The 24,837-nt window shown below is 47.9% G+C and overlaps 2 protein-coding genes and 1 long non-coding RNA gene across 4 annotated transcripts in view; 1 reads left to right on the plus strand and 2 right to left on the minus strand.

The window, feature by feature from the left end:
• Nucleotides 1-2: 2 nt before the first annotated feature.
• LOC307201122 lies at nucleotides 3-23,197 on the plus strand. The gene is made up of 3 exons (XR_013832561.1): nucleotides 3-300; nucleotides 4,551-4,671; nucleotides 23,107-23,197. It is a non-coding gene; the product is annotated as an uncharacterized lncRNA (long non-coding RNA).
• Nucleotides 4,970-13,206, minus strand: HCRT (hypocretin neuropeptide precursor). The gene is made up of 2 exons (XM_079950163.1): nucleotides 12,384-13,206; nucleotides 4,970-6,357 (listed from the first exon to the last, which is right to left on the minus strand). Exons 1-2 carry the CDS (start codon nucleotides 12,402-12,404, stop codon nucleotides 5,923-5,925), a joined length of 456 nt encoding a protein of 151 aa, XP_079806289.1. The 5' UTR covers nucleotides 12,405-13,206; the 3' UTR covers nucleotides 4,970-5,922.
• LOC307200638 (inactive phospholipase C-like protein 2) overlaps nucleotides 14,302-24,837 on the minus strand; it is a 36,581-nt gene continuing 26,045 nt past the window's right edge. Inside the window, exons 3-6 of one of the 2 annotated variants that reach the window (XM_079949324.1) lie at nucleotides 21,757-21,966; nucleotides 20,042-20,117; nucleotides 19,478-19,587; nucleotides 14,302-16,645 (exon numbers count right to left, since the gene is read on the minus strand). In XM_079949324.1, the coding sequence (XP_079805450.1) occupies nucleotides 16,460-16,645; nucleotides 19,478-19,587; nucleotides 20,042-20,117; nucleotides 21,757-21,966 (582 nt within the window). In that variant the 3' untranslated portion in view covers nucleotides 14,302-16,459. Of the gene's footprint in view, nucleotides 16,646-19,477; nucleotides 19,588-20,041; nucleotides 20,118-21,756; nucleotides 21,967-24,837 lie in introns of those variants that run through there. The other variant, XM_079949325.1, reaches the window with a different exon arrangement.

Consider the following 24,837-nt stretch of genomic DNA (forward strand, 5'->3'; position numbering starts at 1 on the left):
CCTCCCTCGCTGTCTCCCTGCCTCCCTCCCTCCCTCTCTCTCTCCCGGCTGTCAGCTCCCTCCTGCTAATCCCAGCCGTACAATTAGCGCCGAGCAGCGCTGGGGAGAGGGGAGAGGAGGGATCCGGAGGGATCCCGCCCAGATCGCAGACACGCGCGCAGGCGCGCACACGCACACAATTGGCGCCTAACAAGCCCTGGCCTTGTCCGAACGGGCGCAGTCCTAGGCCTAGTGTGAGGGACGCGGAAAAAAGCTGAGGGGAGACTCTTAAACTTCTGTACTCCACAGACACACACAAATGTGAGTTTTCCCTCCCTCCCTTCCTCCCTCTCTCTCTCTCTCTCTCTCTCTCCCTTCCCCTTCCAACTTGAATAAAATATTTGAGGGGGGCAGGTAAGCCCCACTTCACATAACTGATCACAAGACAAAGTGCACGCAACTATTTGAATGGCAATTCCTATCAACACGGGGGGAGGGACGACTCCCTCAAATATTTTCTTGGGGGGGGGAAGGCACCTAGGCTTCTAGGAGTTGGCTGCTATGCCCAGGAAAATTCAGGAAAGCAAAATGATGCCTACATAAAACTATAACAAACAGGGGGGGAAATGCACATTTTAAAAATTCCCTTTTTAATGCGTGAGAGAATTCAAATAATGTCTTTGCCCAGGACAGAAAGAGTACAGGTGTTGGCTCCAGGTGGGTCTCTCTGGGGAAGGAATGTCACCACTAGGAAGCCATCACTTAGAGAAGTTTCTCCCTCCTTTTGTTGAGGCTGCACCTTAGGCAGGTTGGTGTGCGAGTAGGTGCTCCTTCTGGTACTTTGGCCCTCAGCCCTTCCTACCCCAGTGGACTCAGCCGATCAGCAAATGGCTTACACCACCATATAATCTGTTCACCTTTAACGTGCTAGCAGACTCTTGGATAGTTTTCACACAGAAGGATGCTGTAGCAGCAGATTTCCCTGCACAAGCAGCTGGACTATGTGTCCTTCAAGGCACCTTTCTGCTGTTAAATCTATGATTTTGCTGCAACAGGGGTTGCCAGAGCTCTGGATCTTTGCAATTGTAGTCATGTTCTTGTATACCTGCTAAACTGGAAGGATACTTGCCCTCTCCTTTCCATTTGTCTCCTTCCCCGTAGCAGGGATTGGGAACCTGCCAGCTTCCGGATGCCACTGGACTACAACTCCTGTTATCCCTGTCCAAGCTGGCTGGGGCTGATATGAGTCAAGACTCCAACCACCTCCCTACCCTGAAGAACTGCCTTTCTCAACCACGGGTGAGGGGTTACAGTTAAGAAGAGAGTGCCTTTGGCCACATGCAGAATTCATAGGGCGCTTAATTCTGAACCTGTTTCAGATGCCCAACCTTACATGCTGAAGAGTGACCCCATTACACTACCTTTGTGTACAGCATTTGGTCAAAGGAGAGTTCCCAATTTTTTACATTAATTGGTTCAGAAGGCAAAATTGAGGTGAAAATTGGCAATGAGGTGGACCGAAACGGATTAATAAGCCCAAAAAGAATCAGTGTTTAGCTTGAGATATGGCTGCCGTAGCTATTTTTTCTTGTTGGGATTCAAGCCCTAGATAATGCATATGAAAGTATGTCTGGACGCGAACAAATTCCTTTCTTTTGCTGCAACCTTTTGTTTTGTTGTCTTGATTATTTACTTGTGTTTTATCTTGTATTTTATTCTGTGAACCACCCTGAGATTTTTTGATGAAGGGCAGCATATACTTTAATAATCAATATTAATCATAATGATTCCTGGCCCTTATAAAGGGGAACTTGCTTTAATGAAGCTGAGATTTGTGCAGCAGCTGTTCAAGGATCAAAGGAGCGGCTTTCAAGTAGTGTTGAACTCCAGCTCCTTGCTTGTTAAAATGATCAACTTCTTAATTAGCAGCATTGAGGACAGTGGAGGTGTTTTGGAGGAAGACAGAGAAGAATTTCAGGTGTCTTGATTGAGATTAAGTTGTGTCAGGGCTCAGCTCGGTAATGTGTGGAGAAATAAAGAAGAGAATATCTCTGAGCATGTGCAAAGTTTTGCTCGTAATGGGGGAAGGCAGAGAAAGAGAATAATTCCAGGTGGGGCAATTTAGATTCACCCAGAACTTAATTTGTGTCAAGGCTCAGTCATGCAATGTGTGAAGCAGTAAAGAGTACCGCTGAGCGCATGCGAAGTGTCCCCCGCTTACTGCTAAACACAAAGAGCCCCTAAAAGGTAGGGGGTTACAAGTTCCAGAGGTCAGGCTGTGTACAAACAAAGAGCTCCTAACCTTTCCTTTTTTGAGAGATGAAGCCCTAGCACAACACACAAAAGAATCACCCAAACAAAGAGATTCATTGCAGCCAGAGCTGCCAGCTTTCTTTGCCAACACTGCCCCCTGGCTGCCGACCAATGCCAAGCCAGTGAATTTGCCCAAGCAGTGTGGACATAGGGCCAGACAGTGATGGATGGATAGAAGCATCTGTTTAATAGATAGGTTATCCGAGATGAGGTTATACTCCTGGCACATTAGGGCAGAGCGGCCTATTATGGAGCATCAAAGGTGATTAAAGTGGTACTTTCTAAGAGAATGACATTGGCTTTTTTTAAAAAAAAAACACCTTTGGCAAGTGCTTCTGGTTCAACCCAGGTAGTGATGGAAGAACTCTTATTGTCCTAGGCAGGTTCCCAGCGGCCAAGGAAATAAGCAGTTAAAAGAGGAACTGTCCCAATCCCACCCCCAAGAGCTGCCTCTGACTGTAGACTTTAATAAAGGGGTGGGCAAGTACAAGCCTTGAGATTGAATCTGGATGGAAGAGTCGCCTCAAGTAATTTACTCCTGAGCTCATTTAAACCGCAGCTTTCCTGCCACTTTCCCTTCACTTTGAAGCCTTGCTCACTCCTCAAAGCACACTCAGCTACAGGCCTCACATGCTACAAAAGAAGGCCCAGGTGGGGAGCACCAGAAGGCTTTTAAAAGAAGGGAGTTAAAAGCCCAGACTGCCCTGGCTCTCGGGTGAAGCAAACACTGTTGCCCAAGTCCAGAATGTGACCCCAGTCCCTGACCTGCAGCCAACTTTTTGTGACGGCTCCTTAGCTACCGTTCCAGAAGGCTACATGGGAGTGATATGGTTTGAGACCCCCTACCCCTAATTCAAAGGCCCTCATAGCCCCCCCCTTACCCGAACCTCTACAATTGTGTCTGTGCCTGGCTGAGGAGGGCGGCCCAGTGGTCTCCAGCAGTGCATGGCCTTGTTTATGCATGCTGTCTTATCCCAGCAACGGGGAACCTGTGGCCTTCCATTTGCTGTTCAGCTCCCATCAGCCCCAGCCAACATGGCCAATGTTCAGGCATAATGGGAGTTGTAGTCTAACATGTGGGGACAGGGTTTAGCTTCCCCATTCTTGGTCTATTCAGATCCACCCATGTTTGATGCTTGAATTATTATTGGGTATTAGAGAGTCTGGTGACCCTCTTTACTTTTTTGGTGATGACCCCTCTTAGGTTTTTTAGAAGGTGGGGAGCGGGGCTAAATTGATTAAAATTGAGAGGAGTCAGGGCTGGGGCTTGTGGGTTTAGTGAAGAGCCCCCCTAGATGTATGGCAACCCTTGGGTTTAGTCATTTGGTAAAATGCAGTTCCAGCCCCCAGACCATTGTCTAGATAGGCAATAATGCTGTAGCTCAGGAGAATACAGGCCTGCCCCAAATTAGATGAGGTATATATACGTGCTACTACTTTCTCCTTCTGTTGTGCCATTATAATCTCTGTAACTTGTCCAGATGAAGGTCATCAGGATAATTCAGACCCTCCAAGTGTCCCTATTTCCCTGGGACAGTCCCAGATTTACAGAAGTTGTCCCGGTTTCTGATCCTGGAATGTCCCGCTTTTCCTTAGGAAGTCTCTATTTTCATTGGAGAAATGTTGGAGGGTATGGAGTTCTGTGACATCTGAAGGCAGCCCTGTCTAGGGAAGTTTTAAAATGTTTAATGATGTTTTTATATATGTTGGAAGCCACCCAGAGTGGCTGGGGCAACCCAGTCAGATGGGTGGGGTATAATAATAATAATAATAATAATAATAATAATAATAGATGTCCCTATTTTCATCAGAGAAATGTTGGAGGGTACATATAATAATATCTGATCTCAGTAGGGGTGTTCTTTTCAAACGCAGTGAACATTCATCTCTTGAGCATGAGCAACACCTACTCAAAAACAGCTGTCCACCCACTAGCCTGTCTCTAGTTCTGGAGGTCCTCAATGGAAGATAAAGGAAGGAGATGCCTTAAATCAGGAGTGAGGAAACTTTGGTCCTCTGGATGTTGCTGAACTCCAACTCCCATCAGCCCCAGCAAGCATGGCCAATGGCCAGGGATGATGGGGATTTTAGTTTAGCAACATCCAGAGGGCCATAAGCTCTACACACCCACCTCATACAGAGTCAGGCTATTTGTCTCTCTAGCCCAGAGTTGCCAGGGACTAAACCTGAGACCTTCTGCAAGCAAAACAGATGTTCTACCACTGAGATAAGCCACACACCATTTTTCTCTCACACAGGAAGGCAAAGGAATCACCAGCACTTTCTCTGCCAGTGTGAGCAGCCAACAGCAGCTCTGCAAGCCGAGATGCTGATGAGCATCAAGGAACGTTTGAGGGGCCTGATAAGAGGAGAGCTCTGGCAAGTACCTTTGATGCTGTTCACATTTGGGAAGGGAGAGTTCAAAGCATACAGTACTTTGCATGTCTGATCTCAGGTGGAAATCAGTCAGTGAGCAGAGTCCTTTGATAATAACAAACAATATGATTCAGCATGGATACAGCTCTTCAAAATGTTAAAAGCTTTTCATAGGTATTATCTCGCAGCAACCATTACAACAACCCTGTAAGGTGGGTCAGGGTTATTATAAACATTGCAGATTGGGGAGGTTGGGGGGGGGGGACAATGAGGCTTCTCTAGGATGAGCTAGTGAGTTGATGACAGGCAAGGTTTCAGTCACAGCTTTTCAGAGTTATAGCTCTGCTGTAGGGAACCTTTGGCAACCACATGTTGCTGAACTACAACTCCCATCATTCCCAGCGAGCATGACCAGTGGCCATGGATGACGGGAGTTGGAGTTCAGCAACATCTGGAGGGCCAATGTCAGGAAAATCCAGTCTGCCTTAAAGCATCCTGGATTATTAACAATAAAAGGCTAAATCTAAGCTTCCTTTTTAAGCTGCAAAGGGGTGGCACTCTGCTAAACTCTCACAAATGGGAGGGAGGAAGGAAAATATCTAATAAATATAGCCTCTCCTAGCATCTAATCGAATCTCAACAAAAAGTGCACAAGCAATGCACAACCACAAAAAAGCAAGAAGTTTCTACACACACACACACACACACACACACACACACACACACCTCCATCCTCCATCCAGGCAGCCACAAGGCATAACAGCAGCTCAAAGACACATCCTAGCCGGGCAAACAGGCTGCTACATGGGTGGTGAGAGGCTGTGGCCTAGGGATGGATGTGGCCTGGTGAGAGTCCCAAGGGCCAGCTGGAGAGGCCTGGAGGGCCACGTTCAGCCCATCCACTCCCGGTCTGAATGTTTCTTACTCCTGGACTAGATAGATGCTCAATTTGATCCAGAAAGGGCATCCTTCCGTTCTTCACGCCGGCAGCATCTCTCTCACCCGGACACCAACAGAATGGCATTGAACATGATAGCTGGCTTTATTTGGAAAAGAACACAAGAGCGTGAGGTTGACAGAAGTTTGAAAAGAGCTATTTACACAAGGGGAAGGACCGCATCGCTGCCACCTCCGGGACAGCACCTAGCAGCTGCCTGGCATTAAAGGACAGATGACAGCGGCGATGATAGAAAGCAGAAGGTGCTCAGGTGGCTTCTTGCAATTTCAGCCCCCTGCTGAGACATACACACAGCCTTAGTAAATGGTATCTGAAGCACCCATCTCTGGGCCAGGTGGCAAGTCCCTCTCAAGGGGGGCTAGGCAGCCCATGGCTGGATCAGGCCCTGCAGAGTATGGCGCTGGCGTTACTTGGTTGCTGCCAAGCGCATCCTCTGTGTTTCCCATCCCCAACCTGCTTGCTCGTTTGCCCATGGTGAGGATCCCGGTGGCCTGGTTCTCCGAACTGTGCAGGAGTTGGTAGAGCCGGCTCTGGAAGGCCTTGGCGGTGGCTGTGGCGCTGCTCCGTTTGCCAAGGGTGAGGATGCCGGCGGCGTGGTTGCCCGTGCCGTGCAGCAGCTCAAAGAGGTGGCACGAGCAGCTCTTTTGACGGCAGCAGTCTGGCATGGCTTGCTTGGTCACGGCGGTGGAGCAGAGCAAGGAGAAGAGGAGCAGCAAGGTGGCTCTCTGGACCTGGAGGGATATGAAGATGAGTCAGCAATTTTCAGTATGAAAGGAAGATTTGAACCTCCAGAGTAAACTTAACAGCAGCCGCAGCCAGGCTGGCACTAACATTAGGCAGAGTGAGGCAGCAGCCTTGAGCAGCAGATTTTGGCACGGCTGTGAAAAAGCAGCAAATTGTTAGCAACTTCATGCATCATAATTACAATTAATTGTTATATTTTTATTGCTGGGGGCAGGAAGGAAGAAGTGCTTGTAGGATTTTTCTGCCTCGTGTAAAAATAACTTGGGTGGCCTCGGGTACTGCTTTGCAAAATGTCTTGAGCCAGTCATGCCCCCTTCCCAGAAGGCAGCTTAATCATCAAACCAGAACTATGAGGTGGGTAGGAATAGCCAAATAAGTTTAAATTATACTTTGGCTTTTTTTAAAAAAATCATGCATTGGAATTTTCCACATTTTTTATTAGGGTTCTCCTAATTAAACTTTTTTTCTCATCTGTGATAATAGAGAGTTTTAGAATAACAGTGCTATATTTTTTGGGAGGTTAACATGACTGTAAACGTCTATTAAAAATAGCAACCCTATCATCTTAAGGAAATTAAATACATATTATGATTGGGACGCGGATGGCGCTGTGGGTAAAACCTCAGTGCCTAGGACTTGCCGATCGCATGGTCGGTGGTTCGACTCCCCGCGGCGGGGTGAGCTCCCGTCTTTCGGTCCCAGCTCCTGCCCACCTAGCAGTTCAAAAGCACACTTAAGTGCAAGTAGATAAATAGGTACCACTTTATAGCGGGAAGGTAAACGGCATTTCCGTGTGCTGCGCTGGTGCTGGCTCGCCAGAGCAGCTTCGTCACGCTGGCCACATGACCCGGAAGTGTCTCCGGACAGCGCTGGCCCCCGGCCTCTTAAGTTAGATGGGCGCACAACCCTAGAGTCGGACACGACTGGCCCGTACGGGCAGGGGTACCTTTACCTTTACCTATAATGCCAGAAATGAGGGTACTTCCCCCCAAAAAAAACCCACCTTACTGCAAACATGTATGAAAGTTTCTTTAACTTTCTTTAAATCCCCTCTCAGCTGCACTTCTATGAGTTCATTGGCAGAGCATTAACTTTGCACCCTGGTTCAATCCCAGCACCATCCCATCTGAAATCCTGGAGAGCTGATGCTGCCAGTCAGTGAAGACAATACTGAACTAGGTGGTCCAATGGTCTGACTTGGTACAAGTCAGCGTCCTAAACCGTACCCTCCAACATCCTTAGTCCCAAAACTGAGACATGTGTCTTTCTGTCTGTACTCCTGCACAAATCACATGACCCATGTGACAGCACAGAGCCCAAAGACACTTTTTGGGAGGAGGGCACTCATGGTGCCCAAAACCATGTGCCGTATTTTTTGCTCTATAGGACGCACTTTTCCCCCTCCAAAAATGAAGGGGAAATGTGTGTGTGTCCTATGGAGTGAATGCAGGCTCCTTGGCTTCAGCGATAGCAACGCGAAGCCTCTGAAGCGCAGAGGGAGAGCTCCCCCCACACTCCGGAGGCTTCACGTTGCTTTCGCTGAAGCCGCCTGAACACCCCCAGAGCGCAGGGAATTCCCACTGCGCGCCGGGGGCTTCAGGCAGCTATCCGCAAGCCTTCGGAGCGCAGCAAGAGTTCCCGCTGCGCTCCGAAGGCTTGCGGATAGCCGCCTGAAGCCTGGAGAGCGAGAGGGGTCAGTGCACACCAATCACCCTTGCTCTCCAGGCTTCGCTTCGCTGGAGAGGCGCTGCACAGTTTTCCCTCTCTGCGCAGCACCCCTTCAGTGAAGCGGGAGGAGAAATGGAAGGGGCTCCGTTTCTCCTGCCACTTCGCTGAAGGGGTGCTGAGCAGAGAGGGGGAGAATTTTTTTCCTCCTGTTCTCCCCCTCCTATGGTCCACTGCGTCCTATGGTCCGGTGCGTCCTATAGAGCGAAAAATACGGTATTTTAGGGTGCTGCATGAGATTATGGCCCTGAAAAAAGTGCAGGATGGATTAATGATTAATGGGAAGACACAGGAACATCCCCACACAGAAACAAATCAGGACGAATGCTCATTGTCATAAAACTACCCCACAAACACATCAGAACAAAGCTAAATGAAGACCAGGCATAGTTTAATCTCTCTGCAAGCTTTGGGCAAGCAAATCAGAGCAAACTCTCAATAAAAAGGCTTAGAGAAGCCCTCTGAAATTTGGATTTGGTAGTCCCTGGACAAGGGGAGCCTGTACTGAAGAGACAGGCATCATTTGAACTAAAGCTGAACAAGGCTTTTGGCATTTCAAAACACAAGATTGCAGAGCGGCTTTAAAACTGGGGGAAATTAAGAGGCACTATTCTTTTCTTGAGGACTCATCCCTCTGAGATGATGCTCTAAATATTCAAATACCCTCAAAGCGGGGGCTGAGTAGAAGCTGGTAACAAAACATAAAAATGAATGAATGCAAATCAGGGTCATAGAAAATATTATACACATGTGGCATTTTAAAAGGGAAGCAATATATAAGGTTTAGATACTAATGCGAAAAGCCTGAAAGCAAAGATTAGGTGAATTAGCACCAAGTTATCTGCTCCATAGATTTTACTGCATGCACCGAGCCATCAACTGGGATAACTTTCATAGGCAGCTACAAATTAGCATCTGAGGGCCAAACTAAGTGAAAACGTGTCTTTGCATTTAATGCTCAGGGTGGTTGCTGCTGCTGTTTTTTAATGCAAATAGTATCATCTTGGTGCCAATGGGAGATTTCCTCCAAATGCAAATACAAGCTTCAGAGGAGGGATTTTTTGCCTGGCGCTAAAAGAGAATGCAGATATAATGAGCATATCAGAAGCCCGGTCTATCAAGCAGAATCAGTAGACTGCAATTACCCCTCCATATCATGTGTTACAGAGAGGGCAAGGCAAGTTGTGCTTGCAGGTGGGAGTAGTGCTCTGTTCATGAAAGAGGGCACAGAGTCCAATAAACCAGAAATCTCTTAAGGAAACAAACCTCTTCAGAGAGTCAGTCTCTGCAGAAATAACAAGCAAACATAAGCAGTAGAGTGGTAGGGATGTTATTATAATCCTCCCTCCTGCCTGGATGCAAACTCTTGATGGTGATCTTTGAGATGCAGAAAAACAGCAAGGAGGCATAATGTTGTCATAATGGGTCACTTCAATTATCTGGGGAAACATACATTTAGCAAAGAGACAACAGATCAAGCAGTGGAGGCAGGACTTATTAGGGCAAATGGGGCACTGCCCTACCAGCCTCAGTCTACCCTCATCCAGTGCCCACCTGCCCGCCTTCTTACCAGGGGGTGGCACTGCCTTGACATCTCCCCCCCCCCTTAGTCTCAGTGTTGCCTTTGTAGAAATCAGCTGGGAAGAAGAGGATGGGGATGAAACTAAAACAAGCTGATTGTGCCTGCCCTTGGCTCTGGCTCCCCCTACTGTTGGCCTCCCTATCTTGCACCCTACCAGCCCCATGGAGCACCAGCCATTCAAATCGAAGTGAGAGCTCTGATGCAGTTCCGTTGGTAGCCTATCATATTTTTTACTCGTAAGTCGTATTGAAATATTATTTTATTTTTCTTTCTTCATTGCATTTATATCCACCTTTTCCTCCATGGAGCTCAAGGTGGCGTATATGGTTCATCTTCCTCACTTCATTTAATCCAGTGTGGTGTAGTGGTTAAGAGCGGTAGTCTCGTAATCTGGTGAACCAGGTTCACTTCCCCGCTCCTCCACATGCAGCTGCTGGGTGACCTTGGGCCAGTCACACTTCTTTGAAGTCTCTCAGCCCCACTCACCTTACAGAGTGTTTGTTGTGGGGGAAGAAGGGAAAGGAGAATGTTAGCCGCTTTGAGACTCCTTAGGGTAGTGATAAAGCGGGATATCAAATCCAAACTCTTCTTCTTCCTCCTCACAACGACCCTGTGAGGTAGGTTAGGCTGAGAGGCAGTGACTAGGCCCAAAATCACCCAATGGGCTTGATGGCCGAGTGGGGATTTGAACCCTGGTCTTCCAGGTCCAAGTCCAACCCTCTGACCACTATGCTGCACCGATATTCTCCCACTCAATGAAAAATGAACAATTATAAGTGGGTTATATTTAAGTAACTAAGTACGTATGTCATCACTCGCAGCCACAGTGTTCCCCACGTACAAATTACGAACACTTTTAAATCAGATCATTGGGCAGCCAATTTTAAACGTTGGTTTTGAGAGCATTGTAACATAATGTCACTGCTGAGCCAGGTCAAAGGTCTAGCATCCTGTACTCAGTGGCCAACCAAGTACTTAGGGGAAGTCCGAAAGCAGCGCCTGAGCTCAACCGCACTCTTCCCACTTCCCCATGATTCCCAGGAAATGGCATTTGGAGTCATATTGCCTCTGCCTGTGGAAGTGGATGTCAGGTTTTCTGATCTTAAGTCATTAAGGGCCAAGCTAAACATGATGTCCAATGTGTCTTTGAATTTATCAGCGTCGTGCAGGTTGGTTTTTTTTTTTTTAAAGGCAAATTGCACTAGCTGTCCGAGAAAATATTTATTGGGATTTCAGCAGGCATATCAAGAGAATGCAGCCCTCCTTTGCCTCTTTGCAGATCAGAGGAATATACTTCCTCTGAAGCTTGGATTTGCATTGAAAATGCACACACACACACACACACACACAGCCGCGCGCACACACAGCAATGGAGGATTTATCCCTAAAGTAAAATAGCACCATAGGAAGAGAAACTTTCCTCAGGACAGCCAGAGGGAGGAAAGGGTTAAATCCCATAAATCGACAGGGCTTACCTGTTAACAAAGAAAGATTTGTCTCACTGTAACATGTTTGGGGCTTGTTAATACTAAATAAACCAAATGCAGACAAACATATGATAAAAGTGTGAGAAAGTGTCCATTATCCCTTACACACAATATGAAAACACAAGCTCACCTAGTAAATCTGATTGGCAGCCATTAAGGACAAATGAAAAGAAACAAATTGCACAGAACAATGTGTAAGCCACCGATGGAATTTTATCGCCAAAAGGGGTTCTTTTTAAACCGAACCTGGGACCTTTTGCATGAAAAAGTATATGCTCTGCTGCTGAGCTACAGCCCCCCCCCCCCCCGTGGACGAGAGGTCTGTCAACAGCTAGTAGCCATGAGAAATGGGATCTCATGCTCAGAACCAGTAAACCTCACTGAATCAGATGCTGACGACAGTCCACAGAGAGCTTTTGTCTTCACGACCATTTGTGAACTTCATACCGTAGATGCATTGGATCAGCCGCTGTTGAGAGATGAAGTGCTCGACTGGCGGACCGGTGATTCTTATTTACAGCACATCCTTGTTCTCTCACACCTGTTTCACTCAAGCGCACTGGTTGTGCTCACATTTTGTTGCTTTTCTTCCGTCCCACTACCCCTGCTGCTTCCCCTCTCTACACCCAGGGCATTTTCCCCTTCTGTCCCATAGCGCAAGCTACCAGAGACCACCACCCTCTACCTCACAAAGTCCTTCTTGAAACCATCCAAACTTCCCCTGACTTTTTACTCCACTACCACTTCTAACTTGCCCCTTTTACCCAACCTGGACCTCCCCTCCATCCCATCCCTTTTAACTAGTCTGAAGCCCTCTGGGGAAAGTAGCATTGCTTTTCTTTAATTTTCCATGCAGCTCCTAATACTCTCCAACAGCAGTAGAAAATCATGAGGGGGAATCCTCACATTGGTGACAAGATGGTGTCTTCTATTGCACCATTAGCTTGATGGAAGCTTTTGAGCTCCACAGCACTCTTCCGTGACACTCAAGTTTGAAATCGAGTCCTCTATTTTTAACCGGTTTTGTACATCTATCTATATAACAATGTTTTCTTGACCATTGCCACTGGCTTCCTTCTAAGAGCGTTTCCTAGCTTCACCCCAGATTCACGTCATCTTCCAAGGCTTGGCCCAACTAGAGAGGAACATGACACCCCAGCTCAACATTATGCCCGCCCCCCCAGGTTTGCCCATTTGGAGAGAGGGATAGGGCAGTTACCTTAATCTTCCGGGTCTCCATAATCTTGGTTGTCTTTAAGGCGACAGGTGGGCCTTCCAGGGGTGATGCTGTAAGGAAAAGCTGGAGGAAGCGGTCAATTTATAGGGCCATTTTCTACGTAGGCTCCAGGTACCTCACTTGCTCCCATGATACGTGACACAGACACACACATCCTTTCCAATGGCAATGCCAAAAATAACCGTCTCCCCACGACTCCTCAGAGAGGATCAGAAAAGAGAGGAAGGATCCTTTTGTACCCCGTCTCTTGGAGACCGGCCAAGACATCCACCCGCCTTTGTCGTTCCCCCTCCAGTAATGAACCCACAGACGTCTGAGGAACCGGAGAGCCGCTTACGAGCCACAAAGGCAGCCAACGGCTAGGCCGAGATAATGAGAGGAGCCGCACTTGTTAGCATGGGCCCATTAGGCTAATTACCTCAAAAACATGGAGCCAGAAGCTAGCGGTGCCCTTTTCACTGGCACGTGGCATTGGCACACTTCCTTCCACATGGGGCACATGCCTCAGAGAATATGGCACCCCCAATCCGCACACATACACAGCACCAGTACTTGGGTTTCAGGGGGGTGCAGCACCCCAATGTCACCCGTCCTCCTAGCCTAGCCCAGAGGTGAGGAATCCAATTCCTGGTTGGTGGTGGCTTAGAAGTGATGCGCAGGCACCAAAGTCCCTTTCAGCTAAATTCCACCCATACCTGTATGACGTCAGGTGTAGGGCAGGTGGGGAGGCTTGCCTGAAGCAGCCTCACAGAGCAAACGGGGAGGCCAATTTGGCCTGGGGGTTGCAGGATCCCACCTGCCACCCCTCACCAGTTCTTTGCATACCTCTCAGATCCCAAAATGAAGGAGGAAAGCCTTCGAAAGAAGAGAGGCCTCACATGGGACTTTCAGGGAACATGAAGCCAAAGTGAGATTTGTGGACTATTGTGTCTCAGGCTGCTCTTAACGGTACAGGAATCCTCTGAGGGGAAAAAGCAGGCAATCCCATTCTACGTTCCTCTCCATTTCAGGTAGCCCCATTAACTTTCTGCATCTGTTTAAGGCAGAGGTGGGGAACCTCCGGCCTGCAGGCTTCATGAAGCCTAGCACAGGCCCCCGTTTCGACCACATAACTGTTTCTCCCAAACCATGTCCAACTGCCCCACATCAGAACTCATACATAACATCAGGTGTGGAGCAGGGAAAGGGGAGACCTCAGGGAAACTATGGGCGCTTAAAGCGAACTCTCAGTTGTTCCTTTGCAAATGGGACTTGTAGCAACAACTGGGATCAGCTGCACTGTAGCTAGCAGGGCTTGCTGTCAGTTCCTTTGAGCAGAGGTGGGCAGTCTCACCCACTCATCAAAGTCATAGCTGTCAACATTTCCCTTTTTAAACGGAAATTCCCTTATTCTGAATAGGATTCCTCTCAAGGAAAGAGAAGAGTTGACAGCTATGATCATAGTTGACCCGTGTGGAATCACGAATCTGGCCCACTGGCCAGATCCGGTCTCGCCTGCCCCCCACTCTAAGTCTTATTGTACTAGAAGCCATACCCACACTGCGCAAGATTCAGGTATGTTTGGAAGTTGCAAATTCATCAATGGGTAGATGTGAGGAGAGTTGAGATGTCCCTCAAAGAGAGATCCAAAAAGGGCACTGATCCTGATAAGAGATAGTATGGAAAAAGGGGGTATATCCAGGCACAATGGCAGCATGCCTGACCCATGTGCTAGAGGACACAGGTTCTGCTTGGTAGACACTTGGGTTACCAGTGTTTTATGTATGGGGCAGAAATTTTAAAGAGAGGGAAGTGGTGGGTGAGGAGGGAATGCTGAGCCCTTTCCTCTCACCATTTTCCTTGCCCCCGTTGCTTTTCTCCAAGTGCTGTGAGGGCATGATTAAAAGAGACAGAAAGAACAGAAGAGAAGCTCAGGTTTTATTGTCAAGAGAATCCATCCCTCACAATCCTAGAGGAAGCCTTCCAGGTCTGGCATGAGGGGAACAGGGCCCAGCTGGGGAATCATCAGTCTATGCCCCCCTCACTCAGCAACACCCCAAAAACAAGGAAAAGTGAGAGAGAGATCAATGTAAGGAACCAGAAGACACCAATGCACAAATATCTGTGAGACTGGCAAAATATTTCAAATTTCAAGGTTTTCAAATGTGAATTTAAGGGACACTTTGAAAACTCAAGCTTTAAGGTCTGCGTGTTATTTTTTCAAGATGGTATGATCTTCTTGTTAGATTTACAGTCTTATAGCCTTGCTTTCTTTTTGGCCAACAAACAAACCCCACAACCCTGAATCCAACAATATTCCATAACCTGGGAACAATGGGGGAGGGATCCAGTCAGGAGAGGATAAAATTTGGGTTGCATCCAGCTATATCATACTCAAAGTAGACCCACAGAAATCAACTGGCACGCTTCAATTAATTCTGTTGGTTTCAGTGGATCCACTCTGAGTGTGACTTAACTTGATGCAACCATTTGAAGTTTTACAACCAGATTCTAGAGAGGAAAGTTCAAGATGCAGTCCTCCCTGTCATTTCAGCTCTAACTAGGAGCCTCAAAGCATGGTGGGGGAGAACAAGACCTACCGAGATGTCTTCTAGCCCTCTCCCTCCTCACTGCCACCTTGCCCTGAGGAAGATCTGTGTCCAGCAGACAACAGAACTGTATAATATTTCAAGTTGGAAGGAGGCAACCTCAGCAATCCTGGAATCTCAGTGTCACAGCATCCCTGACAGTTGGCCCTCAGCTTAAATACTACCAGCAGGGAGCCCACCACACCTCCTGAGGGAGTCTCTTCCAGCGCCCCACAGCTAAAGCCTTGCTCTGCAGCTGTGAGCCACTCAATTCCCGGGGGTCCTGTACCCAAAATCTGAGTTTGGCCTTCCTCTTGCTAGTGAATTTAGTTCCAAGGGTGGAGAGAAAGAGAAGCTGTTTTTATTTTAGTCCCAGCCCAAATAACATGTCAATGGCAAATAACATGTCAAATAACATGCCAGCTCACCAACAGGGGGTGCTACATAGGATCAGAGGCACAGCTCTTGTGCTTCTAGCAGACCTTGACCCAAGACCTCAAGAAATGTCAGGCAGGGGATTCAGTCTCTGAGGTGCCACCCGCCTCCGTCCAAAAGGATGAAATTCCAGCAGGGCCGGCCCTACCATTGAGCAGCCACCTGAGCTGATTTCAGGTGTCAGGAAAAGGACAGCAGATTGTTTAATCTATGATGGTTGTATTTTTACTGACAGGGAGGGGGGGAGACTCATGTGGGAATTTCTGGCTCAGGTGACAAAGAAAACAGTAGTACTTGACTAGCTTTGGCTACTGCTCAACTCAGCTCGGGCAGCAGCTGACATTTGCTGCTCTGCCTCCGGCAGTAAAATGACTTGACTGCAGAAGGCCAGCCAAACAACCACCTCTTTACACTGATAGGCCACAGCAGCTCAGCTGACACCTATCTGAGCCCCTATAGAAAAGCTTCTGGGCCAGGCTTGGTTATTGGTCCAATGAATGAAGAGGCCTTTGCTGATGCTGGTTTTTCACGGGAGCGTCAGTAAAATGAATGGGAGCACCCCAAGGAACATGGAGGCTCCTGTTTGTTTCAGTGATCACATCCAACACCATACATGTAGAGCATGTGGCTTCCCTCAAAGTCTTGGGGACTGTAGTTCGCCCCTACCAGAGCTGCAATTGCCAGCACCCTTAACAAACTAGAGTTCCCAGGAATCTTTGGGGGAAGCTGCACGTCTTCAATGTGGAATGACCAAAGAGGCTGGTGAAGGAGAAGTTTTCCCACAGGTTACGGTCAAATCTGTTTGTCACTGCCATCCGAAATCTGCTGTCTGTGGTTGGTCACGCTGTTTACGAAAAGAGAACCCCGGTTGTTACGCGCATAGTGACTTGGAAGTTGACTAGCGAGAACCTCAAGCTACTTCCCCATGCTGGAGACAAAACTGTGCTTCGTGTCGATTTTTTAAAAATAAAAATAGAAATCCGCCACGCTTCATCCCGAGTCTCTGTGTTTGTCCATAAGTCCGCTGCCCTCCCTAGGTTTCGGGGCCACTCCGAGTCAGCAAGATCCGGTGTCGCTGCCTCCTTCGGTTTCCGGGATGGGATCAAGGAGCGCTCGGCCGCGGAAGAGGTCGGGGGAGGCGGCGCCATTCCGGCCGATGCCACAGGACTGTGCGGCGTTGTGGATCTGCCAGAGTGTGTCAAGCGCCTCCGCCTTAGAGTGTTTCAGTAGGTCGGCCTGGCCCTGTGGGCGAAGGAAGAGTTGAAGAGGTGATGAAAGGTGGTCACAGAGTCAAGGAAAGAAAACGAAAAACACACACCCAGAGGTCCAACAGCAAACTACAGTGTGGAAGGTAACCTGACAAATTCAGCTGCTTAATAATTCTCCTTTTGGGGAGGGTGGAAGCCAACTTGCCTACAATGTATTATCAGTGGGCAACGTCACTGAAATAAACACAAAAGGTGCCTATCGTATGCAGACGGAGTTGTTATAAAATAATAAACATGAAGAGAACAAATCATACTGATGCAAACTGAAGTTGTATTGGCCTCAGTCCAGTATACCTGAAGGAGCGCCTCCACCCCCATTGTTCTGCCCAGACACTGAGGTCCACTTCCGAGGGCCTTCTGGCAGTTCCCTCGCTGCGAGAAGCCAAGTTACAAGGAACCAGCCAGAGGGCCTTCTTGATAGTGGCACCCACCTGTGGAACAACCTCCCACCAGATGTCAAAGAGAAAAACAACTACCAGACTTTTAGAAGACATCTGAAGGCAGCCCTGTTTAGGGAAGCTTTTACTGTTTAATAGACTGTTGTATTTTAATATTTTGTTGGAAGCCGCCCAGAGTGGTTGGGGAAACCCAGCCAGATGGGTGGGGTATAAATAAATAAATAATAAACAAATTATTGTTGTTGTTGTTGTTATTGAAGTTTATCTCAACCTGTTTTTTTAAAAAAGTAATTTCCTTTGTTGACACATTTTGGTAAAGGGGCAAATCTTTCCTCCCATTCTGACACAACAAAGACTTCACCCATCACAACAGAGACTTAGTTCACTGCTTTTGCTTTTCTTACGCTGCTTTAATGAGAAAAGTGCAAATAAACTTAAACAAAAAGCTGCCCATTATAGTTGCAAAACACACACACACATACAGTCATAACATTAGCAGAAATCAGAGCATAAGACCAACCTAGTGGCATAGGAAGCTTCCTTACACCAAGTCAGAACATCGGTCAACCTAGGTTAGTACTGTCTACACTGACTGGCTGTGCCTCTCCAGGGTTTCAGACAGTTCCACCTGGAGATGCCAGGGATTGATTGTAGGACTGGGATAGTTCAGTTGGTTATGAGTATATTGTTGATAATGCCAAGGTTGTAGGTTCGGTCCCTACATGGGACAGCTGCATATTCCTGCCTTGTAGTGGGTTAGGCTAGAATCCTCAGGGTCCCTTCCGACTCTACAATTCTATGATTCTACGACTCTCAGTCTCTAACAAAAATTAAGAGACCAGGAGAAGTCAGTGTTAAGGGAGGAGTGGAACCCTTTCACAGAATATTTGAAGAAATATAAAAGTCAGATAAGTTTGGAAGTAGGATTTGAACTGTGAACGGCAATGAAGAACCATCTAGATATTAAGTCAAGCTGAAGAGGGGTGTTAGGTATGATATGCAGCAAGATAAGGGGAAATAAGGAAACCATGAAGGGATAGAGGGGAAGTTCACATGTATTAGAAAGGATGGTGGTAATCAAAGATGTATTAAAGCTCTGGAAAAACTAATAATGACAATGATGATGATGATGATGATGATGATGATGATGATGATATTGTCGGTGTGCAGAGCAGATTGCTCTACCACTGAAGCATTGGATTTTAAGCAACAATGTCATGCACTGGGGGAAATCAGCAGCAAGGAAGCCGTCTGGAGAGAAGCCATCAGCATCCCCTTTTAACCAAAGCAACTGAAGGAAAGCACAGCTCTAAGCAGCCCTCGTGTTTTTCAAAACAGCAACAGCCGATCAAGATGCAAGGACATGGAACATGCAGCGCCCACCAGGTGGCAGTGCCTGCTCACTACCGGACCACGGACACTTTAGATTCTTTAGAAAGTCTGTGGCCCAAACAAAACTCGGCATTCAATGCACAAATGCTTTTGACACCCTCCCCCCCCCAAAAAAAAAACTAGAGCTGCAGCTTGAAATGCATGGGAAGAGATCATTCCATTTCCTGCGAGCCCAGCAAAAATCTCCCAGGAAGAAAACGTCCGCAGGGCAATAGTATTTTGTTTACTTATTTGTTATGGCCCACCTTTCCTTCAAAAAGCTTAGAGTGGGATACTGTACATGGTTCTCCCTTTCCCCATTTTATCCTTAGAACCCCGCCTGGTCAGTAGGTCCATGCTCTGGTTTATCTCCCGCTTGGACCACTGCACTCTATGCAGAAAGTGACTCAGAAACTACATCTAATCCACTGGCTCCCAGTACGTTTCCAAGCACAATTCAAAGTGTTGGTGCTGACCTTTAATGCCCTAAACAGCCTCGGCCCTGTATACCTGAAGGAGCATCTCCACCCCCTTCATTCAGCTCGGACACTGAGGTCCGGCTCCGAGGGCCTTTTGGCAGTTCCCTCACTGCGAGAGAAGTTACAGGGAACCAAGTAGAGGGCATTCTGGGTAATTGCACCTGCCCTGTGGAACGCCCTCCTATCAGATGTCAAAGAGATAAACAATGATACCACTTTCTGAAGACACCTGAAGGCAGCCCTGTATTGGGGTAGTTTTTTTACGCTTGATGTTTTTGCGTTTTTATATTATGTTGGAAGTTGCCCAGAGTGACTGGGACAACCCAGAGATAGGCAGGGTAATAATAATAATAATAATAATAATAATAATAATAATAATAAGAAACAGGTTAGGCTGAGAGGTAATGGCTGCCCCAAGGTCCCCCAGCGAGCTTTTTGGCTGACTGGGTATTTGTGCATGCTGAAACTTCTCTTTTCTCACATCCCGTGTCTGAAGTCCTGGCCCTGAGACCCTGTCCCAGAAAATCCTACCTTGCAGCAAGTGCTGCTCCTAATTACCTTCAGGACAGTGATGTTCCAGGCAAAACTCTCCAGAGCTTTCTGCAGCTTCCGCCCTTTCAGGCCTTCCTTGGCCTCCAAACGGTGCAGCTCCTTGTGAAACCCCATCCCTGGAGAAATGTGGAGAGGGAGGCAAAGGAGACAACCTGTCACAGGCCTGCTGCCTTCTGGACAAGATAGGACTGCGCTCCTGAAGGCTGGAAGAGCACACCCCCACCCTCACCCCCACCCCAAGGGTCAAAGGTGACTCTGCGTCCACCCCACTATGGCACCTGGTCATCAGCTTTTGCAGGTTTTTTAAAGCAGTTCGAGAAACCCTTTCGGAGCACTCCAAAATCATTGCCCATCTATGGGCACGGAAAACAGTGCGACTGACTCTCAAAACTTTGGGATTATTGAAATATATACCACGATAAATCAATTGATTTGAGTCGTGTGACTCAAATTGCATAGACTAGACCCATTTTAAAAAAAGCAATGCGGACCAAGTGTGCTTTTGGGGCCCTTCTGAGATTAGGGCCCCCGAAGCTTAGTTAGTTTCATAGCAGATCCTCCACTGCCTACCTGCTTGTTGCACCTGAATAATCTTGGCGTGAACGGCATCGGCTGACTCAATTAGCGTGCGGCCTGTTTGGATCATCTGATGGCAGGACAGTAAAAGAGAGAGAAGGTGTGGTTAGTGGGGTGGGGGCTGAGCAAGCCAGCAAAGCACCCCACCTTACAGGAGGCCCTTGGCCCCACTGCCCCCTTGCAATGTCTCAGCACCTGTGGAGAGATATTGGTAGCCAATTGCCCAGATTCCAGGGCTTCTCTATGTGCTACTCTTTCTCACTGTCACAAAGTCTTTGCAGATCTAGCTTCTAGGGCCAAAGAGCACGTTATGTTAGTCACATGCCTCTGCCCTTAAACACCGATCCAGATCTGGAGTCTAGCGTGGGGAGTGTCTTTAACCCTTTGCTATAGGCCCAATCCACATCAGGGGGTCCTATGCCTATCATGAGCATTGCCCAAGAAAAGATCTATGGGTTGCTGCACTTCAAACAAAAGAGCCTGGCAGATAACTCGGTTGGTACAGCATGAGACTCTTAATCTCCGAGTCATGGGTTCAAATCCCACACCAGGCAAAACATCCCTGCATTGCAGGGGTTGGACTCTACAATTCTATGAATCTACCAGTAATCAGCTATCCAGGAAGCTGCTGGAGGCAGGGGCTGAAGCAGTGAAGCACAGTACCAGCTTGGCCACAGAGCACCTGAACGGTGCAGCTGCATATGGCACTGGCTTCAGTAGCACAGCCAATCTGCCACTCAAGACAAGAGGCTCGGCATGCCTAATAGTAGGGCTGGCCCTGCTGCCGGGGCCCCAGCAGCTGGCTGATGATGCCATGTGCTGGCACCAGGTCTGGTACAGTCGTACCTTGGAAGCTAAACAGAATCTGTTCCCAAAGTCCGTTCGGCTTCCAAAACGTTCGGAAACCAAAGCGCAGCTTCTGATTGGCTGTAGGAAGCTCCTGCAGCCAATTGGAAGCCGCAGAAGCCTTGTCGGATGTTCGGCTTCCAAAAGAATGTTCCAAAACCAGAACACTCACTTCCGGATTTCGATCATTCAGGAGCCAAGGCATTCAAGATCCAAGATACGCCTGTACTAAAATCCCCTTGAGGACAGAATAGGAAGGGAGCTTTCACACAATACTAAAGCAGCTCTTGCTCCAGGTAGGATTGTAATGTGAATGCAAAACCTACATGGGGCAGGGTGAGGAGAGATGCTCATACCCATTAGAGAAGTGACTCTCTTCCATTTCGATCATGCACTTGGGAGGGTAAACAGCACAGGAGAACCTAAAATTCCACGTAAGCTTTATATGTGGAAAAGAGGCCCGTTAACTGGCACAACTGGGTGCAGGTGCAGGGATGGCCGCTCTATCCCTGTATCTCTATGGTGCAGGCCCCATAACGGGGCCTAGTCTTGGCTGCTGCCTAAAGAGCTGCGCATTATTGAATCTCTCCTCCTCTGAGTCTCAAGGTGAATGTGTGCTGCACTGAGAGAACAGGGGTAGCGGGGGCAGGAGCCCTGGGTTAAGATTTGCACCACAAATGTGTGCCCCACCCCACCCCAAATTGATATTTTTGCTGGGCCTCGAAACAAATCCAGGAGATCAGAAAAGAGGGACCAACTCTGTTGTGGAAAGGAAACAGCAGTTGATAACCCTGGCAAAGGCCCAGGGTCCCGTCCTGTCCCCTGTCCCCCCTGCCTCAACCCACCCACCGGTTTACACTCACGGTGTCGTAGGCAGCAAGCACTTTCCGCAGGAGCTCTGGGACCGGCCCCTGGGCCTCCATGGAGGGGTATTCCTCGCCCAGGTTGAGGGTGACGGCTGGGGGGCTCTCCTTCTCGCTGGGCTGCAGCCAAGTGGCCAGCTTTAAGATGCACTGCTTGATGTTGGCTGCCGGCGTCAGGCCACACAATTCCTTGAAGGAGACCAGAGCATTCTAGGGGAAGGAAAAGAGGGTGAGGGATGGGGAATGTCAACATGCCAGGAGGCCATGGGCCCCCCTGCCCCATACATTTCTGGCTGCTCCCCTTTGGACTACAAGTCCCCCCCCCAAAAAAAAACGACCCAGAGGGAGCAAAACTTTTGGTGGTCCTTGACTCTTTTCTGGGGGTGGATGTGGTAGCATAAAGCTTCGGAGGCACTCAGAGCAACTGTGGGGCCTGCCCCTCACTTTTCTCCCCAGCTCCTAGCTTTTGGGAAGGGCAGAGGCTCACCGTAAGCACAGCATGGGGTGCTATTCATGATGGGAATGTGGGGGGCTGCCAATCCCTTTCTAAGCCAGCAGGCGCAGGGGGCAATCCTGTAGCTGGCACTTAAAGATGTACCTAGCAGCACTGAGTTTCATCCTATGGCTTTGGGCTTGTTGCTTTCCCTCGGTCGCATTTCTCGCAGCCTTTAAAATGGGTATAAGATCTCAGGCGGCACAGTGGGGCAGTGTGTCTGGCTGTTAACCAGAAGGCTGCTGGTTCAAGCCCACCCAGGGATGGCTGTGAGCAGGGTTCCTTTATTGCCGGGGGCTGGACTAGATGGTCCTTGGGATCCCTTTCCAGCTCTACAGTTCTATGATTCTAAAAAGATATGGGCGAAGCTGTGGACACGTGGGTAGCAGCAATCATAATTTTACTTAGCATTTCACTTTGCGGAGATTTCCGAACTGCTCAAAGCACTCCGGCTAAGTTGTCTTAATTGCCCCTCATACCAGTCTTGAATAAGGGAACTCTGGGTGGAGATTGCTTGTGAATGGTGGTTAGGTGAGGGGCGGGAAGAGGCAGATTCCTGGCTTACAGCTCATTATTCACGTTCTCCTCTTTAGGAGGAATGCTGAGTCAGAGATAGCCAGACAGCCTCTCCAACACATCCCCACCCTCAAAGAAGAGGATTGCAGGTTTGCATCAAATTTGCACATGCTAATTTATATTGTGTAGATGCAAAACAGAAACATGATACATGTCACTGTACTGGAGGAGACTGTGCCCAGGTGATGTGCTGTGTGTCCGCTCGGTCTGCTGCCCAGGTGTTGCCAACTGTTGATGGACAATGCCAAGCGCCCCCACTTCTACTGGTTCTCCCTTCTTAGGGTTCTTTTATCATCCAGAAGAAGGACCAGAGAGGAGTGTCCTCTGCCAGCCCTTCAGACAGAGCAAGAGAGGAAAACCTCAATTTGCAGGTAAATTCTAATCCATTTCCAAGACTCCACTGATTTTGGAAGAGAAAACTATATGGGGGGGGGGGAGGTAGACAGAGCATGGGGTGAGGGGAGTTCAGGGTCCTGATGAAGTTGCAAACAACCTTCTCCCCAGAGCAACCCTTGGAAGAGCAGAGAGGGGAAAATAAACCTCACTTCTACCAGCTGATCTGCACAACCTGTGTGACCTGTGAGTGTCTGTATAGTGTGTGTGTGTGTGTGTGTGTGTAAGAGTGTGGCCCCCAGAGGATTGGCTAAAGGTGAGTGTGGCCCTTGAGCTAGATGAAAGAAAGAAAGAAAGAAAGAAAGAAAGAAAGAAAGATACTGTAGATGCTAGATAGATAGATAGATAGATAGATAGATAGATGATAGAAAGATCAATAGATAGATACTATAGACAGACAGACAGACAGACAGACAGACAGACAGACAGATAGATACTGTAGATGATAGATACTGTACATGATAGATAGATAGATACTATAGATAGATAGATACTATAGATAGATAGACAGACAGACAGATAGATAGATAGTTAGATGATAGATAGATAGATAGATAGATAGATAGAGATAGATAGATAGATAGATAGATAGATAGATAGATAGATAGATAGAGATAGATAGAGATAGATAGATAGATAGATAGATAGATAGATAGATAGATAGATAGAGATAGATAGATAGATAGATAGATAGATGATAGATAGATAGATAAATAGATAGATGATAGATAGATAGATAGATAGATGATAGATGATAGATAGCCAGCCCTGAAATAGAGGACTGCCCTCTGTAAAGCAAGACACATGGCCACTCTGCATCTCCAAGCGCTCACATCCCATTCTCCCTTGCCTTCTCCAATGCTCCGGGAAGGAGAAAACTATTGCTGCTTGTTTGGCTGCAGCAGCCCAGAGGAAAACACAGCCGGGATGGGGAGGTGCTGCTTTGTTGAATCAAGCCAGCTTTTTCTGTTGCAAATGGGAGGGTGAGGGTGGCAGCTCCGCCCTTGGCAGAGAAGGCAATGGGGGGATTAGAGAGACCAGAGGGCTCTCCAGCTGTTCATGGCTGTGACGGCTACAAAGCGAAGACAGATGGAAGCGAGATTTGTTATATCATAGGGACACATAATTTGGCCTTATGCCGAATTAGACCATTGGTCGCTCTAGCTTAGCATTGTCTACACTGACTGGAAGCAGCTCTCCAGGGTTTCAGGCAAAGGATACTACTGATTAGTTTTTCTGATTGTCTCTGCGTCTTGAGTGCTGATTGCATTTGAACCAGCCCTGACACTAGGGTTTACAGGACTCTCCCAATAATTTCTGGCACCCCCTACAAAATGGTGATCTCTTGCTGGTGTGTAAGTGGAGGCCTGTGGGACATTATTGCAATCAAACCAACAATTCATGTTTTGCCAGATGAGTGCATGAAGAAGCTGAGGCTCACAGAGCTTTCCTGTAAAATTTGCTAGAGAGAACTCTGTGAGATCACTTCTTTTGCCTGCCTGGGCAGGAAGCTGTAACAGGACATAATTCCTTCCTGCCAGGGCACCTCTCTTTTTCTTCTTCATGCTTTCAAGCCAACTCCACATATGTGTCTGAGCTCTGGAGCTCAGACACCATTT

The sequence above is a fragment of the Podarcis cretensis genome, assembly GCF_951804945.1.
Source record: "Podarcis cretensis genome assembly, chromosome: 13".
Taxonomy (NCBI): Eukaryota; Metazoa; Chordata; class Lepidosauria; order Squamata; family Lacertidae; genus Podarcis; species Podarcis cretensis.

Bases quoted from the DNA above. Each gene is read 5' to 3' on its own strand.
- HCRT (XM_079950163.1), bottom strand. From the start codon at position 12,404: ATGGAGACCCGGAAGATTAAG. The intron at 6,358-12,383 runs GTAACTGCCCTA...ATATCCCTCCAG, and splicing joins TGGAGACCCGGAAGATTAAG to GTCCAGAGAGCCACCTTGCT.